Raw genomic sequence first — 16905 nt, forward strand, 5'->3', positions numbered from 1 at the left:
ACATATATGGTAGCATCACACGAGATTCCTGATAAGAGGTTACAAAAAATTAAATGGCTTCTTTTTGATTTTTTTTTTTTCGAGTTATCTTGTTCCTTAATAGTAACCATGTTCAACAGTCAAGACAACGACCACTCAGAGGAATTACACTCTTCGTTCACCCATCCTCACTTACATCCTAATATAATTCAAGATAGTTCAGCCGGCCTGGCAGGAATTGTTGCTGGTGAACTAGCTGCAGAAGATGAAGGTTTATTAAACAACGAGCTTTTCAGAAGCCACAGTTATGGGGCCATACCGGAAGAGCAGGAAGCAGCAGAAGAATCACACGAACCAAGTAAGTATGACATTGATGATCCCAATGGCGGTTATGCATTGTCTAAACGCCAATTATACCCTGTAGTTGCCAGTATTTTCATGGGGGCCTATTTGGCAGCACTTGATGCAACTGTGGTTACCACGTTACTAACCTTAATTGCGTCAGATTTAGATGCAGTGTCTAACATATCATGGATTGCTACTGCTTACTTACTATCATGCTCTGCTTTTCAACCTATCTTTGGTAAGCTTTCTGATATATTTGGGAGAAAGGTTTTGTTGGTTTGTTGTACAATCCTCTTTGGAGTTGGATGCTTGATATGTGTCACTGATTCTCTTGCTATCTTAGTTATTGGAAGATTCATCACTGGTTGGGGAGGTTCTGGATTAACTTCATTAGGAACCATCACAATGTCTGATATTATACCGTTGAGAGACCGTGGGTTCTATCAAGGGTTGGCTAACGTTTTCTTTGGCTTAGGCTCTGCTTCCGGAGGTATAATTGGTGGATTAGTTGCGGATTACTTAGGATGGAAATATGTGTTCATTTTACAAGTCCCACTCGCATTTATTGTGGGATTGGTTATACATTTGAATTTGAATTTGCCAGAGGGTTCTCCTGGTTTAGGAGCTCAAGGACAAGATATAAAGCAAAAGTTAAAAAGAGTTGACTTCTTGGGCTCATTTGTTTTAGTGACTTCATTAATGATGGTTCTTACTGCTGCTTCATTGGGCGGAAGAGAAATTGCTTATTCTTCAAAAACTTTTATTGGATTAACCGCCACTTCATTGATTTTACTTGGAGGTTTTGTATATGTTGAAATGAATGTTTCTACAGAGCCAATTATTCCTATTCATTTGCTTGCAAACAGAACTATTCTTGCAAGCTCATTAACCAATTGGTTCTACACGATGGGGATTTTCACCACTTTATTCTATGTCCCTGTTTATTATACCTCAGTTTTGGATTATACTGCTACCCAAAATGGAGTGCGTTTAATCCCTAACTTCCTTGGGGTGTCTTTAGGTTCAGTCGGTGCAGGGCTATACATGAAGAAGACTGGGAAATACTATAAGTTGGCAGTTGTTTCTGGAATTGTATCCTTGTTTGGTATGACCAAAATTGCCATAATAACTCCTTCGATTCCTAATTGGCAACAATTTTTACTTTTGTTACCTTCAGGATTGGGTTACTCATCTATTTTGACTGTGACTTTACTTGCATTGATTGCCGCGGTGCCAATGAAATACCAAGCATGTACCACTTCAATCCAATATACCTTTAGATCTACTGGGTCCACATTGGGAGTTTCTATAGCGTCAGCTATATTCCAAAATGTGTTGCTACATAGATTGACTGACAGTGTTAACAAGCTTGTACCTGATAAAGATCAAGCAAAGGATATAATTAAACATGCATTGAAGAATACAAATTATATTGACCTTGCACCCAAGTATGTCAGAAAGGCAATCAGGGAATCATATGCTGCTGGATGTAAAGGTGCATTTATATTTGGGTTGAGTACAGTTGCAATTGGTTATGTTTGCTCATTGTTTATGAGAGAACACAAGTTACACACAAGTATGAATCGCGATTGATTGCATCACTCCCCCCCCCCACGTCTAGGATATAGGGATATTGGACTCTTCCCACTATAGAAAATATATTATACCTCGATATTTATTTTTGTAGATATATTGTAGAATAGCTAAGATGTCTGTATTTAATATAGTATTTTGACTATACAAGACTTCAACTGGAAATACCTCCCATCGAGAGTATATCCCAAGAATTATATACATTCTATAAATAGTAAATGATTCTATTAATGTTTATTCTCAATTGAACTTATTATACAAGATTTATACCCTATGGAGTAGAACGTAGCCAGGGTGAGCCCTTGGTTGAGTTTGTACCTGATTCATGATAATCTCGTTTCACATGATACATATGATTTGCACCTTTAACGACAATCAATTTGCTTGCAGTTAGATCTTCATCTTCCTCCTCTTCAGTATTCGACCTTTCATTTAAATTATAGCTTGAAATCAGTCTCATTAGTCTTGGTGGTAACAACTTTGGAGAAAATGAATGAACACCCACATGGAATGATGATTCGGGAATAAATAAATGATGGTTATGTACTGGGCCAAGTAATGGAGAAAGGACCGGCGACATCACTTCATCTCGCTTTATTGAGTCTTCAATTGCTTCTTCTATTACTTCTTCAATCAACTCGTTTTCAGATGTGATGTTTATGTTGACAAGTATTACTGCTAACAAGATGCAAACTATTCCAAAGACGTAAACCACACTTGTGTGTTTGTTCTTACTAGTGTGAGTAATATACATGATAATATAGTCAATGAATATGGTAATTGGAATTCCCGAGGTTAATGTTAAGGAAACAACTAAAGGTGAAGTTAGCAACATTGCTAACATTGCGGTATAATCAGAAATTGCCGAAAATACACCATTAATCAAGATACTGAACAAGATAGCATTATTTGGAGGTGGGAATTCAAATTTCTCAACATTAAAATAATCAACAACATATAGGGTGGGAATACCCATTAATAATGTTAAGAGACCAGCATATCCAAACAATCTTCTCTCATTGGTTGTTTTATTCCCAGTCCCGCATTTAACTTTCATAATAATCAAGTACAATGCATATGCTAGTGCTCCACCCAAGGCTAACATATTTCCTAATCTTGGATTCTTAGGTTCAAATTTGTTCTTATGGCCATTAGCGCTACTAGCATCACTGAAATTTACCAAGAATACTCCTGTAAAACTGCAAACAACACATAATGCTTTTTTCCAGCTGAAGCGTTCGATTTTGAGCAAGACTCCTATGATTAAGGTGAAAACCGAAGATGAAGATCCGAGAACAGTTTGATTGGAAGCAGACGTGAATTGAAGTGCTTCCATCACACACAAATTGTAAACAAGGTAAATCACAGCGATTGTTAAGGCAAGTGTGAACACCTCATACCCGGAAAGTTCGGTGGGATGAGAAAGAGAGTCTTCAGTTAATATTTTCTCTAATGCCCTCTGAGACGAACTGCTACTTGAACTTTCTATTAATGGAGTGAATTCATTAATTTGTTCTGTTGTTTCACGCCTTGGAAAAATTTTCCGTTTGAAAATGCTTATTATGTCGGGGATCAAGTTCAAGCTGTAAAAGCTACCGGAAATTATTGCAAACAAGAACGGCTTGTTGTAATCATCACCTTTTAGTACCACGTTTACCAACTCTAGACCTATGATCCACGTACTGACCGATATAACAAGGAGGATTACTCCTAATCTGTAATTTTTTAGTTCTTGGTCATTGATGATCTCTACCACTTCGGCGGGGTCAGAAACAATCGCTGCATCAGTGGTGGCGGGGGTGCCAACGTGGGGTTGATGGTGTATTTGCATAGTTTACTCAGCTACTACACAAGAACAGCTGAAGTCATATAAATAATCAAAGTAGAATATGGTTATAATAAAAGATGCAAACCATGCCCAACTGAAACGTGCGGGAAACTCAAGATTAGATAACAAACCCGATGGATCACGAACTGGATCTTTGTTACCTATGCAACCTGCGGTGCTGTGCGGCGCAGCTTATCTTTTTTTTTTTATTTTGCGCGGTGTCTTTTTTTTGCACTATAAATTATCCAAATTGCGTAATAGCCGACACAAATTTCACACTTGCCCAATCAGGAAACAGATCTTTCGCATTAAATTTCATGTTCTTAAACTTACTATAAAATATACACTAATTATACAGGTTCTTACCATCCGTAAGTAGCAGCCAATCTCCGTTGGAGGTGTTCTCTTGCAGTTATTTTAACCTCTGCGTTATTTGCCCCTCTTCCCTCTCTATTTCTAATAACGGAACATGGAACAGGCTCCAATAAAGCATCATCATTTGGATGACTAAAAAATACAATAGAATATCTGTCCTGTCCAGTCTCTTGTACCTCTTTAGGGAACTTGACCCGGTGAATTGTGGATTTGAGTAGGCCCGCTGTCCAATAACTCAATAAATCGCCTATATTTACTACAATGGGAGGAGCCACACCTGCATCATTTGATGGAACAAAGGGAACGGATTCCCATTGTTTTGAAACTGGCGAGTATATTTCCAATCCTGCTTGGTTTTCTCGTTGAAATAACAAGGTGACTGCACCATAGTCGGTATGAGCACCTGCCCTAACGACACTTTCCGGATTTAATGACTTTTGTCCAGGGTAGTGAAGTAATCGGAAGGTGGATCCTGATGACTTGTCTGGCGCATATTTTGCGCTAAACCAATCCTTGCCCTTCAAACCATCAGTGTCTTCAATTTCCAAACCTTGAGCAAGAATCTCGAGAATTCTAATTGACAACTTATATAATCTGACAATGACACCACGCAAGAGTTCTTCTCTCGATGAATCATTGGTAAACCAATCTGGAATTGGTTTGGACGAGTCTCCAGTCTTGAAATTCAAGGCACAGAAGTTAAGAGCCTCTTTAGGATCTCCCTTCTTTTGATTCTTAGGGTCCAAATTTTCCCCAGCAAAATCAGAATAACCATGGTTAGAAGCATCTATAGGAAATTTCTGTTTATATTCGTGGGGTAATTTAAAGAATTCATTTGATAATTCAAATAGAGAATCAACTTCCTGTTGGGTAAAGTCATGTCCTTCAATGAAAAGAAACCCTTGAGTAGTGGCTGCGTCTAATAGTTGCTTTTGAACAAGGGCTTGATCATCTTGTGAAATATCTACTATCTTGAGAGGATTGGACATCTTGGTTATATTGAAATGAAAATTCTTGGAGCCGTGGGCATATTGTTGGTTTATAAGCTTGAAAAGCGCATCTTTGAAGAGAATTCCAATTTCTGACAACGGGTGTTTCGATGACATATCGCTACCATTTGAAATGCGCTAAAACGCGCAAAAAAGCGCAAAAACTAATTTATTACTAAATGAACAATGTGACTCTGACAAACATTATTACACGTGTGTTACATTCTATTCATATGTTCTACAACTTAGCTAGCATTGCCCCTTCTGTTCACGTAGTGATAGCTCTCCAAGTTCTTTGGTATATAACCAGTATTCAGTCAGCAAATGTTCAAGCATATGGAAATGAATTTTGCACATCCGATTAAGTAAGACTAGATCGTCAACATCAAACGTAGTTATTGAATCGAATTTTTCAAGTAGTGATTGATAGTAAGAAACAGACTCTTCTTGAAGAAACTTCCCAATAAAGTCCAAGTTTGTTTTGAAAAACTTGCGACATGCACTGGCTAAAATGAGATTTGAAAGCCGGAGGGATTGACTTTGATCCACTGTAGTATTTGGTTGATCCCTGGTTAATGTGGTGTAATTTTCTGTTAATTTGAGGATTACGTCTTGAAACTCTTGTCTTTCATTTTGGTGCGTGATTTTAAGTTGTTTTATCTCTTCAGTTTTCGTTCTAATTTTCTTTTCTAGCTTTTGTTGAACCATTTCAGTTTTATTTGCAACCTTCGTTTTCATTGAATCAAATTCTTGACGTAATTTATTAATTTCATCATCTTTGGCAATGAGTGATTTTTCTTTATCCTCGATCTCTTTAACCAACTTAGATATTTCTTCATTTTGGCTGTCTAATAGCTTCCCGCAATCCTCATCTAACTTGGCTCTCATTTGATCTTGTTCATGAATGTAGTTTATTTGGTTTTGTGCTGTTTCCTTCAAAGTACTTATTTCCTTTTCCTTAAATACACAATCAGCTAAAAGCTTCTTATTCTCCAGTTTTAATATTCCATTTCTTTCATTGAGCTTAGTAATTTCTGTTCTATATTCAAAAACCTGGGTTTGTAATTTGTTATTTTTCTCTCTCTCCAACTTTAATTCTTGGTTCACTATTTCTACTTGGTTTACAAGATCGGCGGAAAGGGAGTCAACCAGTTTAATTACATCAGAATTCTTCTTTCTATACTCATAGAATTCTGCCTTGTTTCGGTTTAGAAACTCTGTTGAGTTTTCAAGTTTCCTGGTAATCTTGATTATCTTTTCCTTTAATAGTTCAATCTCAGAATCTTTCAGTTTTATACCTTCGCTTTCCTTTGCCATATTAGTAATCCTTTCAATGACTTCCTTGAAGATAAATTCATCAACAAGCATACCTTCAGTGTCAAATTTAATTCCAAGCAAATCGCAAATAATTGCAGCATTAGAATTGATCATTTCATTCCGTTTCAGTTGCTGTGAATGGAATGACTGGAAACTTATCTCATTTACATCATCATCAAAGGTGACAGATCTAACACCTTTAATTTGATTGTTTTTGGATTTACTACTTGGTCGGGAAGATATTGTCAGAATTGTAAGTTGAATTGAACCCATATCACTAAATGCGCTTTTACCAGTGTTGGCTTGTGCTTCAATTGGCTGTTTTTCACGAAGAACATTTGATCCAAGTTCTGTTAAGGGATACTTGGATTCTTTGCTCATTTTGACTGTTTGTTGGGTTGTTGTCTTGTAGGGATACATTGTTGCTCCTTTTTTGGTTGCAAGAAATTTGTAGATTCTTTTTACGCGCTCAAATCAGGTAGTTAAAACAAGACGCTACCACATACTTCACCAAAATAGGGGGGATACTGATAAAGTTACAGAGACGTGGTATAATATTGCGTGCTAGAATCATTAAATCTTTCATTAATAGCTATATAGATGGATTATATTTTATTAGTCATTTTCAATGGTTTAGTTAGCAATTAGTTTCATTTCAACAAAACAACTTAGGACCTTGATATAATGAAGTAGTCATTTTGAAAAATATGATATCCAAACAAAACAGAAACTTAGATCAACTTTTGTTAGTATATCTCTAAGTTCAACAGTTTTTTTAGTAACGAGCAACTTTTAAGTTATTTTGGTCAGTTTGGTATAACTTGCAATGACAAAAGCTTCACTTCGATAAACCGATACGCAAACGTTATGAATGGAGTACTACTGTTCAAGGTCCTATTTCTCCAAAACTTTTGCTTTTAATTCTAAAAGCTCCTTGGTAACAACAAACTCCTTATCTCTGTGGACAACTAAATTGAGTTTCTTTAACGATTTGGAAACTCTTCTTCTGACTCTGGTTCTAATTGAAGATGATGAGGGTTCTTGGATTGAATGAACTTGACTGTTGCTTTCGTCTTCTGGCACCATTGAAACCAAAAGCTTTGTTACTTCTAAAGAGAAAGTGTGTTGCAAATAAAAAGGAAAATGCACAAATAAATACAAGCAGATTTTCCCACTTAAAAGAACCGCGCTACCATAACACGCATACGATTTTCCCAGCCATACAATATGATGCTTCTAATTCAAGTTTTTTATTATATTATATTATACAGGAAATATCTTAACTTACAACTTTAAATGCAAGTTCCTCCGGTAATTCAAATGAAACACAAAACATTGGTTTTGTAGGAGCCACTTGTCTAACATGATGGAATTCCATTTTGCTGAAATCCAATTCATAACCCATTAACCGGACAATCTTGTCATAAACCCTGCGATGTAACTCTTCCATTGGTGGTTCTTCATCAATTTCGAACTTTTCAAAACAATGAACGTGAATCATAGGTAATTGGAACTCTGGATCTTGTTTCAAATCTTGGGCTATTTCAGGATATCTTCCGTACAATCCTACAAATTCATCCAAGAATGTCAATGCAGAATCTGGCAAGTTCATCACATAGTGCTTATAAAATTTTGGTACTTTCATTTCAATGATCTTTTCTTCTTTTACTGATTTTGCTGGCTGTCCTGGTTCCTCAGCAGGTACTTTTCTTCGTACAATTCTCTTTTGTTGTATTACTGGGGTTTTTGTGTATAAATCATACAACAATTTAGGACTTTGACGGATAAACTCTCTTCCATCTAAGTTGAATGCTCTCGTAAACAAACCGGCATTGTTCAAAGTAATATTTTCTTGCAAGTATTTGTAACTTTCAGGATTCAAATCGTTGGCCAAAACGATAACTTCTTTTCTACCCGCAGGAACTGCAAATGGACCCACACCAGCAAACACATCACCCACAACATCTCCCTTGGCAAATTTACTAATCAACCTGTCATGTTCAGTACTTAAACGAGAATTCCAATATACTTTACTAAAATCAAATCGGAACTTGCATCCACTTTCACTTTGTTCCACCAAGAAGTTGTCCTCACCGGCAAGCAAGTTCATTTGAAAAGTTCTGAACTTGTTGGCAATGGTGTCTGCTTTGTCAACTACAGTACGAATCAGGGGATTCTTATCCAAAATCACTTGACCTATCAACTTTCCATAAGGTTTGAATTCGTTTTTGAGATTCAAATGAGCAAGATGTCCCGCTTGACTGAATCCCGAAGGAGTTTCATCAAGGAGATTTTCAGGAAGGATAGCCCTTAATATGTCATCAGTTTTCCAGAAAGAGTAATCAAGTTGCATAGTATATGGTCTTAGTTCAACTCCAAATTCTTTAACCTTCTCTTGGGATAAGGCAGAAAGTTGAGAAACGTCAGTGATGCGATCCTGAAGCAAAACTGCCTTTGAATCGTCCATTTGCACAATGTGCTTTATATTGGGCATATAAAGAATGTCCTGTTTACAGCGTTTGACGAATTCACCAATATGTTTTGCATTGGGGAAATATGCTGCCAATAAAGGAACTTCACGATGGAAAAAGGACCGGTCAAGCTCAACCATAGATCTGTTGACTGGTGGTGGGTATTTCTTTACTTCTGAAATCATCAAAACTCTTAATTTTTTACCAAAATGAACCAATCTTTGAAAGTTCATTCGATAGCTTTTACGCTTGGTGATACAGCTGGTTGCACACTCTAAAATTTTCCTGCAAAAAAAAAAAAAAAGCTCATCCCAGAGTACCAATAGAATTTTATACAACACCTACAACAAAAGACAATGGACATAACTGAAGTGATTAGTATCACCAAACCACAATCGTCATCACAATACAACAATATAGATGAGTCTAACGATGATTCTGATATAGAAATGGGAGAATCCAGTGCTGGCGGTGCTAGTGCTGGGATAGTTACTCCTGGTGAACTTATTACCGAGGACCCAATTTGGATGAAAGGTCATGGGACTTATTTCCTTAATGATTCAACATACTCTTCTGTGGCTGGTAGTGTATCTCGTGTCAATAGATTATTGAGTGTGATTCCATTGCGTGGTAGATATTCTCCAGAAACCGGTGATCATATTGTTGGTAGAATTACTGAAGTGGCCAATAAAAGATGGAAAGTAGACATCGGAACTAGACAAGATGCTGTGTTGATGCTTGGATCCGTGAATTTACCTGGTGGGATCCTTAGACGAAAATCTGAATCTGATGAATTGCAAATGAGAAATTTCTTGAAGGAAGGAGATTTGTTGAATTGTGAAGTTCAAACTATATTCAGTAACGGTATTGCTTCATTACATACTAGATCATTAAAATATGGGAAATTAAGAAATGGAATTTTCTTGAAAGTGCCAAGCTCATTGATCGTCAAGTCAAAGAACCACGCCTATGACTTACCAGGAAGTGTATCTGTCATATTAGGTAGTAATGGATACATATGGCTTCACAAAACATTAGCAAATACTTCCACAACCACTACAGTAAACCAAAATGCAGCCAAGATACAGGGAAGAGACTATGCGCCAGGCCAAGGTTCTATTTCAATAACAAGGTTGGAAGAAGAAAGTTCATGGGAGATCTACAGTGATCAAAATGATCCAAATATCACCAGTTCTACCCGTAGCAATATTAGTCGATATTATAATGTTATCAAGGCACTCGCATATGGAGAGTTGGGAATTACAGAACAACGTGTGATCTTAGGGTACGAAGCCAGTTTAGCATATTCAAACATAGGAAGTTTAATTGATCGTGAATCAATGGAGCAAATTTGTCAAGAAGTGTTGAATAGTGAAAAAATGAGAGGTTAGAGTATGTACTAATATATAATTGTTTGCACTAGTGTATTTTTTTTTTTTTTTGGTTTATTCTGTCGTAAACATGCACCGAACAACATACTTACACCAAGTTGCATACTAACACGGGAGGAAGCTTCGGTTCGCCTACAAAATATTCGCGATCGAGAGATGATGTTGACAATTAGATTTATTAATAGTAGTATTAAAGAAAACTAAAAGATATGCAGGTATAATGTTATTATTTTCGGATGGTGTCTAATGACGAAGAGTGCCTTAACCAATTGCCCATTTTATTATCCGTTTCATCCAGGAGTGAATATGCTAGGAGTGAATGAACCATTGTATGGTCTATAAAAGCTTTCTCTTCTTTAGATAGCATTTAAAATAAATCAATTGAATTAGCCCTGAAAATACAATGAAAGAAAGAACCACAATGGAAATTATGGTATAGCCACTGTAAATTTCTTCATTGACATCTCGTAATTTGTATTCTTGATCCATTAAGTCTCGTAATATTGATTCCAGCGATTCCAACTTTTCAACTATAGCATTCAATTCTTGTTTAACTTCCTCCATGTTGGTGTCGAGATTTTCCTGAGTGAATTTCTCGGTTTGCTTTCGCAGCTTTGAGAAATATTTCCTATATAAATCATAATTGGTGTCTTTCATATCCTTCTTTATATCAACAAATAACTCAACTTCATAATCGGCAGGGGTGAAAGACCATGACATATCCGTGTATACATTGTCAAAACATATATTGATGGTCTTTTTTGCAGCTTCTCCTCGTTTACTTGACTTCACTTCTCGATACTTATTATTAGCATGGGAGATAATCAATTCAATTTCCCTCTGTCCAATATCCTTTTGGTTACGCAACTGGTTTGAATCGCTGTCAAAGATATTCAAGTTAAGTATTTGTGACGGTAATTTTTCTTCTGTTTTGACTGTGACAAAGATGATGTCATTCACATTTGTTTCGTAGGTTACGCAGTGATGTAAGTTGGAAATCGATGACATTTGTTTACTTTGGCCATACTTCACCGGCAGGACCGATATACCCAATGCTGAAACATAAGTTGTGATAAATAGAAATATAAGGATGAATATACTCAACATGGTGATATATTACTTTAGTAAATATTGTGTATAGGGGGGGGGGGGGGGTATTCGGGGGGTAGGTGTAGGTGTAGGATTATGTGTTATGGATAAAAAAAAAGAATCGGCAATGTAAAGTCAACTTCTTTTTTTTTTTTTTAACAGATACGTGTTTGTTCCTGGTTCTGTTTCCTTGAGTGATATGCTATGTAGTTTGTAGTTTCAGACACAAGAGTTATCAACTGTATTACAACCAATAAATTATATTTTGGTGGTGTATCTAGTACTAGTTGTGGGTGATCTGGACAAAGTAGTGTATAAAAAAAAAGACAAACGAAAGTTTGGGGATATAAGCGATAGTGGATCGTTGTCTTTTTGGTGTAATCAATGTTGGATGTTAAAGCTGCTTCGGTAGCTATGCTTGATGTATCTATGTCTATACTTGCAAGTAGTATCCTGCTTGCTGAATGGGCTCGTGTAACTATGAAGTAAACGGCTTTGAGTTTAGGAGTGTGGTGATATGGCAATAAAAAAAAAGAATTGGTAGTGTGAAAAAATCAAAGGTTTTCTTTTGGTTTTAGTTTAACACACAAAATGTAAAAAGAAATCAAAAAAAAAAAAGAAAATTCGATGGAAAAATGCCAAACAAAAAAAAAAAGTCTATACTAAGGGGAGTGATCAGCCACGTGACCACATGTTTCGTTATTTCCCAATTAGGAAGCAACATATACTAAAATGATCTAGCGATAGAATTCCGCCCAGATCTCGACCACAGCAGCCTGGAAAATTTCATTGACCAGCATACCATGAACAATGAACAATTACTCCAGATCCAGCCCATATTATTATTCTAAAAACAAAGAGTAGAGGATTATTTTCTGTATAATCAAACTATTGTGATTTTGACGCGTTTTCTAGCCTGTATATAAAAATTATACACCCTATTTACAATTGTTTCTTGGTATAAAATATATCCTGGGGCTAGACCCTACTTTTTTGCAGCTTCGACCGCAATCATATCTTGCATACGTTCCTTAAATTCCCAACTTTCCACTTGGGAAATCAACTCACCCAACTTAGTCCCATTCATACATCCTGGTACATCGTGTAATGAAAACCCACATCTATGATCAGTAATTCTATTTTGCGGGTAATTGTATGTTCTAATCTTGTCACCACGATCAGTAGTGGTGACTTGATCGGTTCTCATGGCCTTTTGCTTTGCTACTTCTTCAACTCTTTCTAATTCAGCTAGTCTAGCTCGAAGAACTGCAAACGCCTTGGCTTTATTTTGAGGTTGCGAACGCTCATCTTGTTGTATCACAGTTACTCCGGTTGGTATATGAACCAAACGGACGGCAGAATCAGTCGTGTTCACATGTTGTCCACCTTTACCACCAGCTCGCATTGTATCTATTCTCACTTCTCCTGGTTTAAATTGACGTTCATCTTCTTTAAGTGATGCCTCGTTCCCTTCAGATAATTTGGGCAAGACAACAACTGCCGCTGTCAGGGTATGAACTCTTCCCTTGGTTTCTGTTTGTGGGACTCTTTGTACTCGGTGCACCCCACTTTCGTGACGAAGAATATCATATGTACCCGGAGTATCAATTGACAAAATTGCTTCATTGACAACACCTGCACCACTCAGTTTCCCTTCAACTTTATATTTCCAGCCGTTAACGGAAGCAAAACCAATGTACATATTCATCAAGTCTGCCGTGAATAATCCTGCTTCACTTCCTCCAACACCAGGTCTAAGTTCGAGAATACATCCTCGTTCTGCATGTTTTATAGGTGGAAGTAACTTATTGGTGAGATTTTCCACCAAACTTTCAGCTTCAGGAACGAGTTTATCCAACTCCTTATTGGCTTCATTGGCAAGTTCTTCATCAGAAGGATCCTGTGCTATTTGTTCGAGCTCGTTGATTTCTGATTGTACCGTATTTAATCTATCATATCTATCTATTATGTCTGTGATTTTATCGAATTTGAGTTGGAGCTCAGCATCATAGGTTTCTAGTTTTGATTCGAGCTCTTTTTTATCTTGAACTAGGGTTTGGGCTCTCAGCACAAGCAAAGGGTGGAGCTGTGGAGCTAGGGAATAGAACCTTTTGAATTGGATCCCAAGGTGTCTTCGTATCATGTGTGGTTTATGATGTGAACTAGTTGCCAACCATTGCAACAAAATTTTTTTCAGTCCCATTCTTACGATAGGACGGTTTTTTTTTATTACAGAGAGACATAATATGCGATCTGGTTAAGCTTTGCACAACATGAATGAGCAGCAGATATGGTATAGGTCATCAGTCTCTATCTAGCTATATATATATATATTATTTGATATTTTATATGGCCCTGGACTGTTGTAGCAAAGAGCCATACTTAATGTAATCCTTCCCACACTTACCTCGTCCAGGGTAATCCTTGCAAGAGCCCCCTCCCTCCGAACTACTTCAAGTCCTTTTCTTTCTAATTTTGGAATAAAGGCCAAGGCGGATGGATGGGTATTCAAATTTCCCTCACAGAATTTTAATAATATCAATAAATTCCCTATCGTGCCTAATTTACAAAATAGCCATTGTTGTTAAAAAATTTAAATGTTGCAAATCTGGAGTACACATTTTCTGGAAAATTTCTCCTTTTTATTACTCTCTTCTTTTTCAAAACCAGGCACTATGACACTTTCAATCGACAATTATATCTTTGAAGAGCTTGAAGAAATGTACAATGATGCCGTTGCTGAACTTCTCATCTCATACAGTGAATTCCTACAATTACAACATAAACAATCCTTCACGCTCTGCAAGATCTTATTCACAAACATTAAAAGTCGCAAGAAGTATTTTGAAAATAAATGGATACTCACTCAAATTCACCTTTTTAAGAAGAATGCCGAGGTATGGGAGTGGAGAAAAGTGGTCAATGTAATCTTGGCAACTATGAAGGATAAGGGGTTTATCAGTCTGCGAGAATTGAGAAGATTGCACCTGGGGCTAGTTCGTGAGTTCAAGCATGTCGAAGAAAAGTTTGAAGCCCACCGGGCTAAAATGCTTAATGAAAACAAAGATGTTGCTATTGTATTGCTGTTGTTGCAGGAGTATCCTCGTGTGGGTAAACATTTGAAACAGTTGGAAAAATCTCTTCTTTGGAGATTAAGAATCATGAACAGAGAAGAAAGAAGGACTTTTTAGGGATACTTTTGAAACTAGGAAGAGCTTTGTAGCTTAGAAAACTAGTTATATAAATTTGTAGGTAGATTTTGATATAAAATGAATTTTATGATAAAAAAAAATGAACAATGTTTCTGTAGTTGTTGAAAATTGGGTCGATAAAATGATTGCCCAGTTTACTAATTCAGATTAGTAAGACAAATGTAAGCATATTACAATTAAACCACATGAATTATGACATGTTGTCTAATAATCAACTTTTATATATTTCAAGAAGCACAATATGGTAGCGCCAATTTACGATCAATGGCAAATTCGAAAAAAGCAAATAAAGTTTGTCATTTTAGTAACACTATTGAATCCTACCAACACATAAGCACAATGGACAATTCAATACCCCTCACGTTAGAGGAATTTAAAGTTAGAATTTCAAAGATCTCTGAAGCTGAACTACAAGATCAAAAACAAGAACAAAGGTCATTACTTTTACACCTTGTTGAAACCAACAATGAGTTAGATCTGGAGATCCACCTACTTCACAGGAAAGAAATAAAGACCAACGAGGATTTGAATGATATAAAATTTTATAAGGAAACAGTTCTTGAAAATAAAGGCGTTATTCTAGATAAAGTTGCTCGAATTTCGGCCATCAATGACGAGTTAGTAGCCCGAGGTATTTTAGATGAAAAGATGAAATCAGACGAAGAGGAGAAATTGATTAGCGAGGTTGTCCAAAAAGACATCACAAATGTATGCGATAAAAAGGAGGAAACAATCGATGTTCCAGAAACAAATGAACAAGAATCTGAAGAAGGTGTATACTTATAGTGCCACGTGTAAATAGCCTTTCCTACATCACCCCTATCCCAATATACATCGTTTATTTACATGTCAGTTATATACATATTACTTACTTTTTTATTTCATAGACATCAGTTCCCCACAATTTATTCCAGAATGGCTTTTCATTAATTTCAATTGGGTCTTCTGGACGTTTAAGTACATACATCCATGTGGTTCCAAAGTGGGCTCTCTTCTCAAGAGTGATATCCAAACCAGCTTCATCAACTAATTCCCCAATATCCAAATTCCATCTACATGCCCATGTTTCCATTCTCTTTTCACTTCTGGTGTCCAAGTATTTGTTGATAAAATCGTACTTGCTTCTTCCATGCTCCAACAAGACAATTCTTCCTCTTGGTTTCAACAACTTGGCCATATTCTTCAATGACTTCACAGGGTCTTCATGAGCACATAATCCAAAGGATTCAACGATGGTATCGTATCTAAGTTGTTCGTTACCTTCAGTTAAGTCAATCAAGTCTTCAGCTTTACCCACAGTAAAGGACACCTTATGGAATTTAGGAAATCTTTCGTGAAACTTTTCTCTGGTAATCTCAACCATATTTCTAGCAGAATCAAGGAAAGTAATCGAGTTGATCTTGTCAGTACGAATATAAGGGATGTTTCTACCCGTACCACAAGCAACTTCAAGGACATCACCCTTGAGCTTCTTCATTACCCAATCTCTTTTCAGACCCATAAAGATACCCCTTTCTTCCCATTTAACGGCATCATCATAGTCCTTAGCTTTACCTTCATAAAAGGCAGTAGTATCTTGAGGTGGCACAATATGTCTGGCGTTTTTAGAGTTGGTTTGTTCAAGATCCAAGGGAGTTCCATCTAATTCAGGAATTACAACCTCCTTTCTAATGACAGCTTGTTTACTATACCAATCCTCTAATTCCTGTGGAGTAGGATTGAAGACATAGTCCTTGTTGGCAATATTCTTTCTTCTAAACTCCTTACGCATCAAAGAGTAATACTTGAACTTTTTCAATTCCAAAGGTCTCAACTTATCATTTCCGGCGTTTTTAAGCATGAGATACTCATATTCACTCAAGCTCTTAGGGTCTTCCTGGTACTTCTTCTTGATATCAATAAGTTGAAGATGTTCATAGAAACGATCTCTCATGTAAAAGTAAAGCAAAATGGCAAGGGACCCAAAGGAGGCCAAATATATTCTAAACATACGCTTCTTGTATGTTTCCGATTGTTTGTAAAGCACCCAATGGAACCATTTAGGAAGCCCTTTCTTTCTTGATTCTATTGCTTCGTCTTCTGGGGAGCGGTGCACGACCTTGCTCTTGACCGGAAACGGTTCTTTCGAAGCATAATTACGAAGGATAATTGAAGTGGCTGGCATGCAATTGATTTTAGAACGAGCAAGAGCTCGTCCCACAAGGGTTGGGAGTCTCCTCGGTAACATATTCTCCTTGACTGGAAGTACAAATTGGTTGTAAAAAAAATCACTTCACTGAAATTTTTCAAGTGCTAACAAAAATAAAACGAAAGGTC

General features: G+C 36.8%; 12 protein-coding genes across 12 annotated transcripts; 4 read left to right on the plus strand and 8 right to left on the minus strand. All coding sequences in view use genetic code 12, as the record gives it.

Annotated features, from left to right (window-relative positions):
* Positions 1 to 98: 98 nt before the first annotated feature.
* On the plus strand, positions 99 to 3826 carry SPAPADRAFT_58739 (uncharacterized protein; the record flags this gene model as incomplete). The annotated part of the gene is made up of 1 exon (XM_007372848.1): positions 99 to 3826. The coding sequence occupies one exon, from the start codon at positions 109 to 111 to the stop codon at positions 1915 to 1917; it is 1809 nt and encodes a 602-aa protein (XP_007372910.1).
* SPAPADRAFT_132945 (uncharacterized protein) lies at positions 2189 to 3748 on the minus strand (the record flags this gene model as incomplete). The annotated part of the gene is made up of 2 exons (XM_007372849.1): positions 2189 to 3348; positions 3388 to 3748. The coding sequence occupies 2 exons, from the start codon at positions 3746 to 3748 to the stop codon at positions 2189 to 2191; spliced, it is 1521 nt and encodes a 506-aa protein (XP_007372911.1).
* A 159-nt stretch (positions 3827 to 3985) lies between the features above and the next one.
* SPAPADRAFT_64614 (uncharacterized protein) lies at positions 3986 to 6846 on the minus strand (the record flags this gene model as incomplete). Its single annotated transcript, XM_007372850.1, has 1 exon — positions 3986 to 6846. One exon carries the CDS (start codon positions 6844 to 6846, stop codon positions 5359 to 5361), a length of 1488 nt encoding a protein of 495 aa, XP_007372912.1.
* On the minus strand, positions 3993 to 5716 carry SPAPADRAFT_58740 (uncharacterized protein; the record flags this gene model as incomplete). Its single annotated transcript, XM_007372851.1, has 1 exon — positions 3993 to 5716. One exon carries the CDS (start codon positions 5224 to 5226, stop codon positions 4108 to 4110), a length of 1119 nt encoding a protein of 372 aa, XP_007372913.1.
* A 221-nt stretch (positions 6847 to 7067) lies between the features above and the next one.
* On the minus strand, positions 7068 to 7548 carry SPAPADRAFT_58741 (uncharacterized protein; the record flags this gene model as incomplete). Its single annotated transcript, XM_007372852.1, has 1 exon — positions 7068 to 7548. One exon carries the CDS (start codon positions 7510 to 7512, stop codon positions 7321 to 7323), a length of 192 nt encoding a protein of 63 aa, XP_007372914.1.
* Positions 7549 to 7564: 16 nt separating this feature from the next.
* On the minus strand, positions 7565 to 9154 carry SPAPADRAFT_58742 (tRNA (guanine) methyltransferase; the record flags this gene model as incomplete). Its single annotated transcript, XM_007372853.1, has 1 exon — positions 7565 to 9154. One exon carries the CDS (start codon positions 9128 to 9130, stop codon positions 7706 to 7708), a length of 1425 nt encoding a protein of 474 aa, XP_007372915.1.
* Positions 9155 to 9236: 82 nt separating this feature from the next.
* Positions 9237 to 10321, plus strand: SPAPADRAFT_58743 (exosome non-catalytic core subunit; the record flags this gene model as incomplete). The annotated part of the gene is made up of 1 exon (XM_007372854.1): positions 9237 to 10321. The coding sequence occupies one exon, from the start codon at positions 9254 to 9256 to the stop codon at positions 10286 to 10288; it is 1035 nt and encodes a 344-aa protein (XP_007372916.1).
* Positions 10322 to 10624: 303 nt separating this feature from the next.
* SPAPADRAFT_58744 (p24 family protein) lies at positions 10625 to 11395 on the minus strand (the record flags this gene model as incomplete). The annotated part of the gene is made up of 1 exon (XM_007372855.1): positions 10625 to 11395. The coding sequence occupies one exon, from the start codon at positions 11393 to 11395 to the stop codon at positions 10625 to 10627; it is 771 nt and encodes a 256-aa protein (XP_007372917.1).
* Positions 11396 to 12248: 853 nt separating this feature from the next.
* Positions 12249 to 14568, plus strand: SPAPADRAFT_64619 (uncharacterized protein; the record flags this gene model as incomplete). Its single annotated transcript, XM_007372856.1, has 1 exon — positions 12249 to 14568. One exon carries the CDS (start codon positions 13975 to 13977, stop codon positions 14566 to 14568), a length of 594 nt encoding a protein of 197 aa, XP_007372918.1.
* SPAPADRAFT_58746 (uncharacterized protein) lies at positions 12255 to 13805 on the minus strand (the record flags this gene model as incomplete). The annotated part of the gene is made up of 1 exon (XM_007372857.1): positions 12255 to 13805. The coding sequence occupies one exon, from the start codon at positions 13578 to 13580 to the stop codon at positions 12363 to 12365; it is 1218 nt and encodes a 405-aa protein (XP_007372919.1).
* A 206-nt stretch (positions 14569 to 14774) lies between the features above and the next one.
* On the minus strand, positions 14775 to 16825 carry SPAPADRAFT_58747 (putative RNA methyltransferase; the record flags this gene model as incomplete). The annotated part of the gene is made up of 1 exon (XM_007372858.1): positions 14775 to 16825. One exon carries the CDS (start codon positions 16751 to 16753, stop codon positions 15458 to 15460), a length of 1296 nt encoding a protein of 431 aa, XP_007372920.1.
* SPAPADRAFT_48494 (uncharacterized protein) lies at positions 14929 to 15375 on the plus strand (the record flags this gene model as incomplete). Its single annotated transcript, XM_007372859.1, has 1 exon — positions 14929 to 15375. The coding sequence occupies one exon, from the start codon at positions 14929 to 14931 to the stop codon at positions 15373 to 15375; it is 447 nt and encodes a 148-aa protein (XP_007372921.1).
* Positions 16826 to 16905: the final 80 nt, after the last annotated feature.

The sequence above is a fragment of the Spathaspora passalidarum genome, assembly GCF_000223485.1.
Source record: "Spathaspora passalidarum NRRL Y-27907 unplaced genomic scaffold SPAPAscaffold_1, whole genome shotgun sequence".
NCBI classification, from domain to species: Eukaryota; Fungi; Ascomycota; class Pichiomycetes; order Serinales; family Debaryomycetaceae; genus Spathaspora; species Spathaspora passalidarum.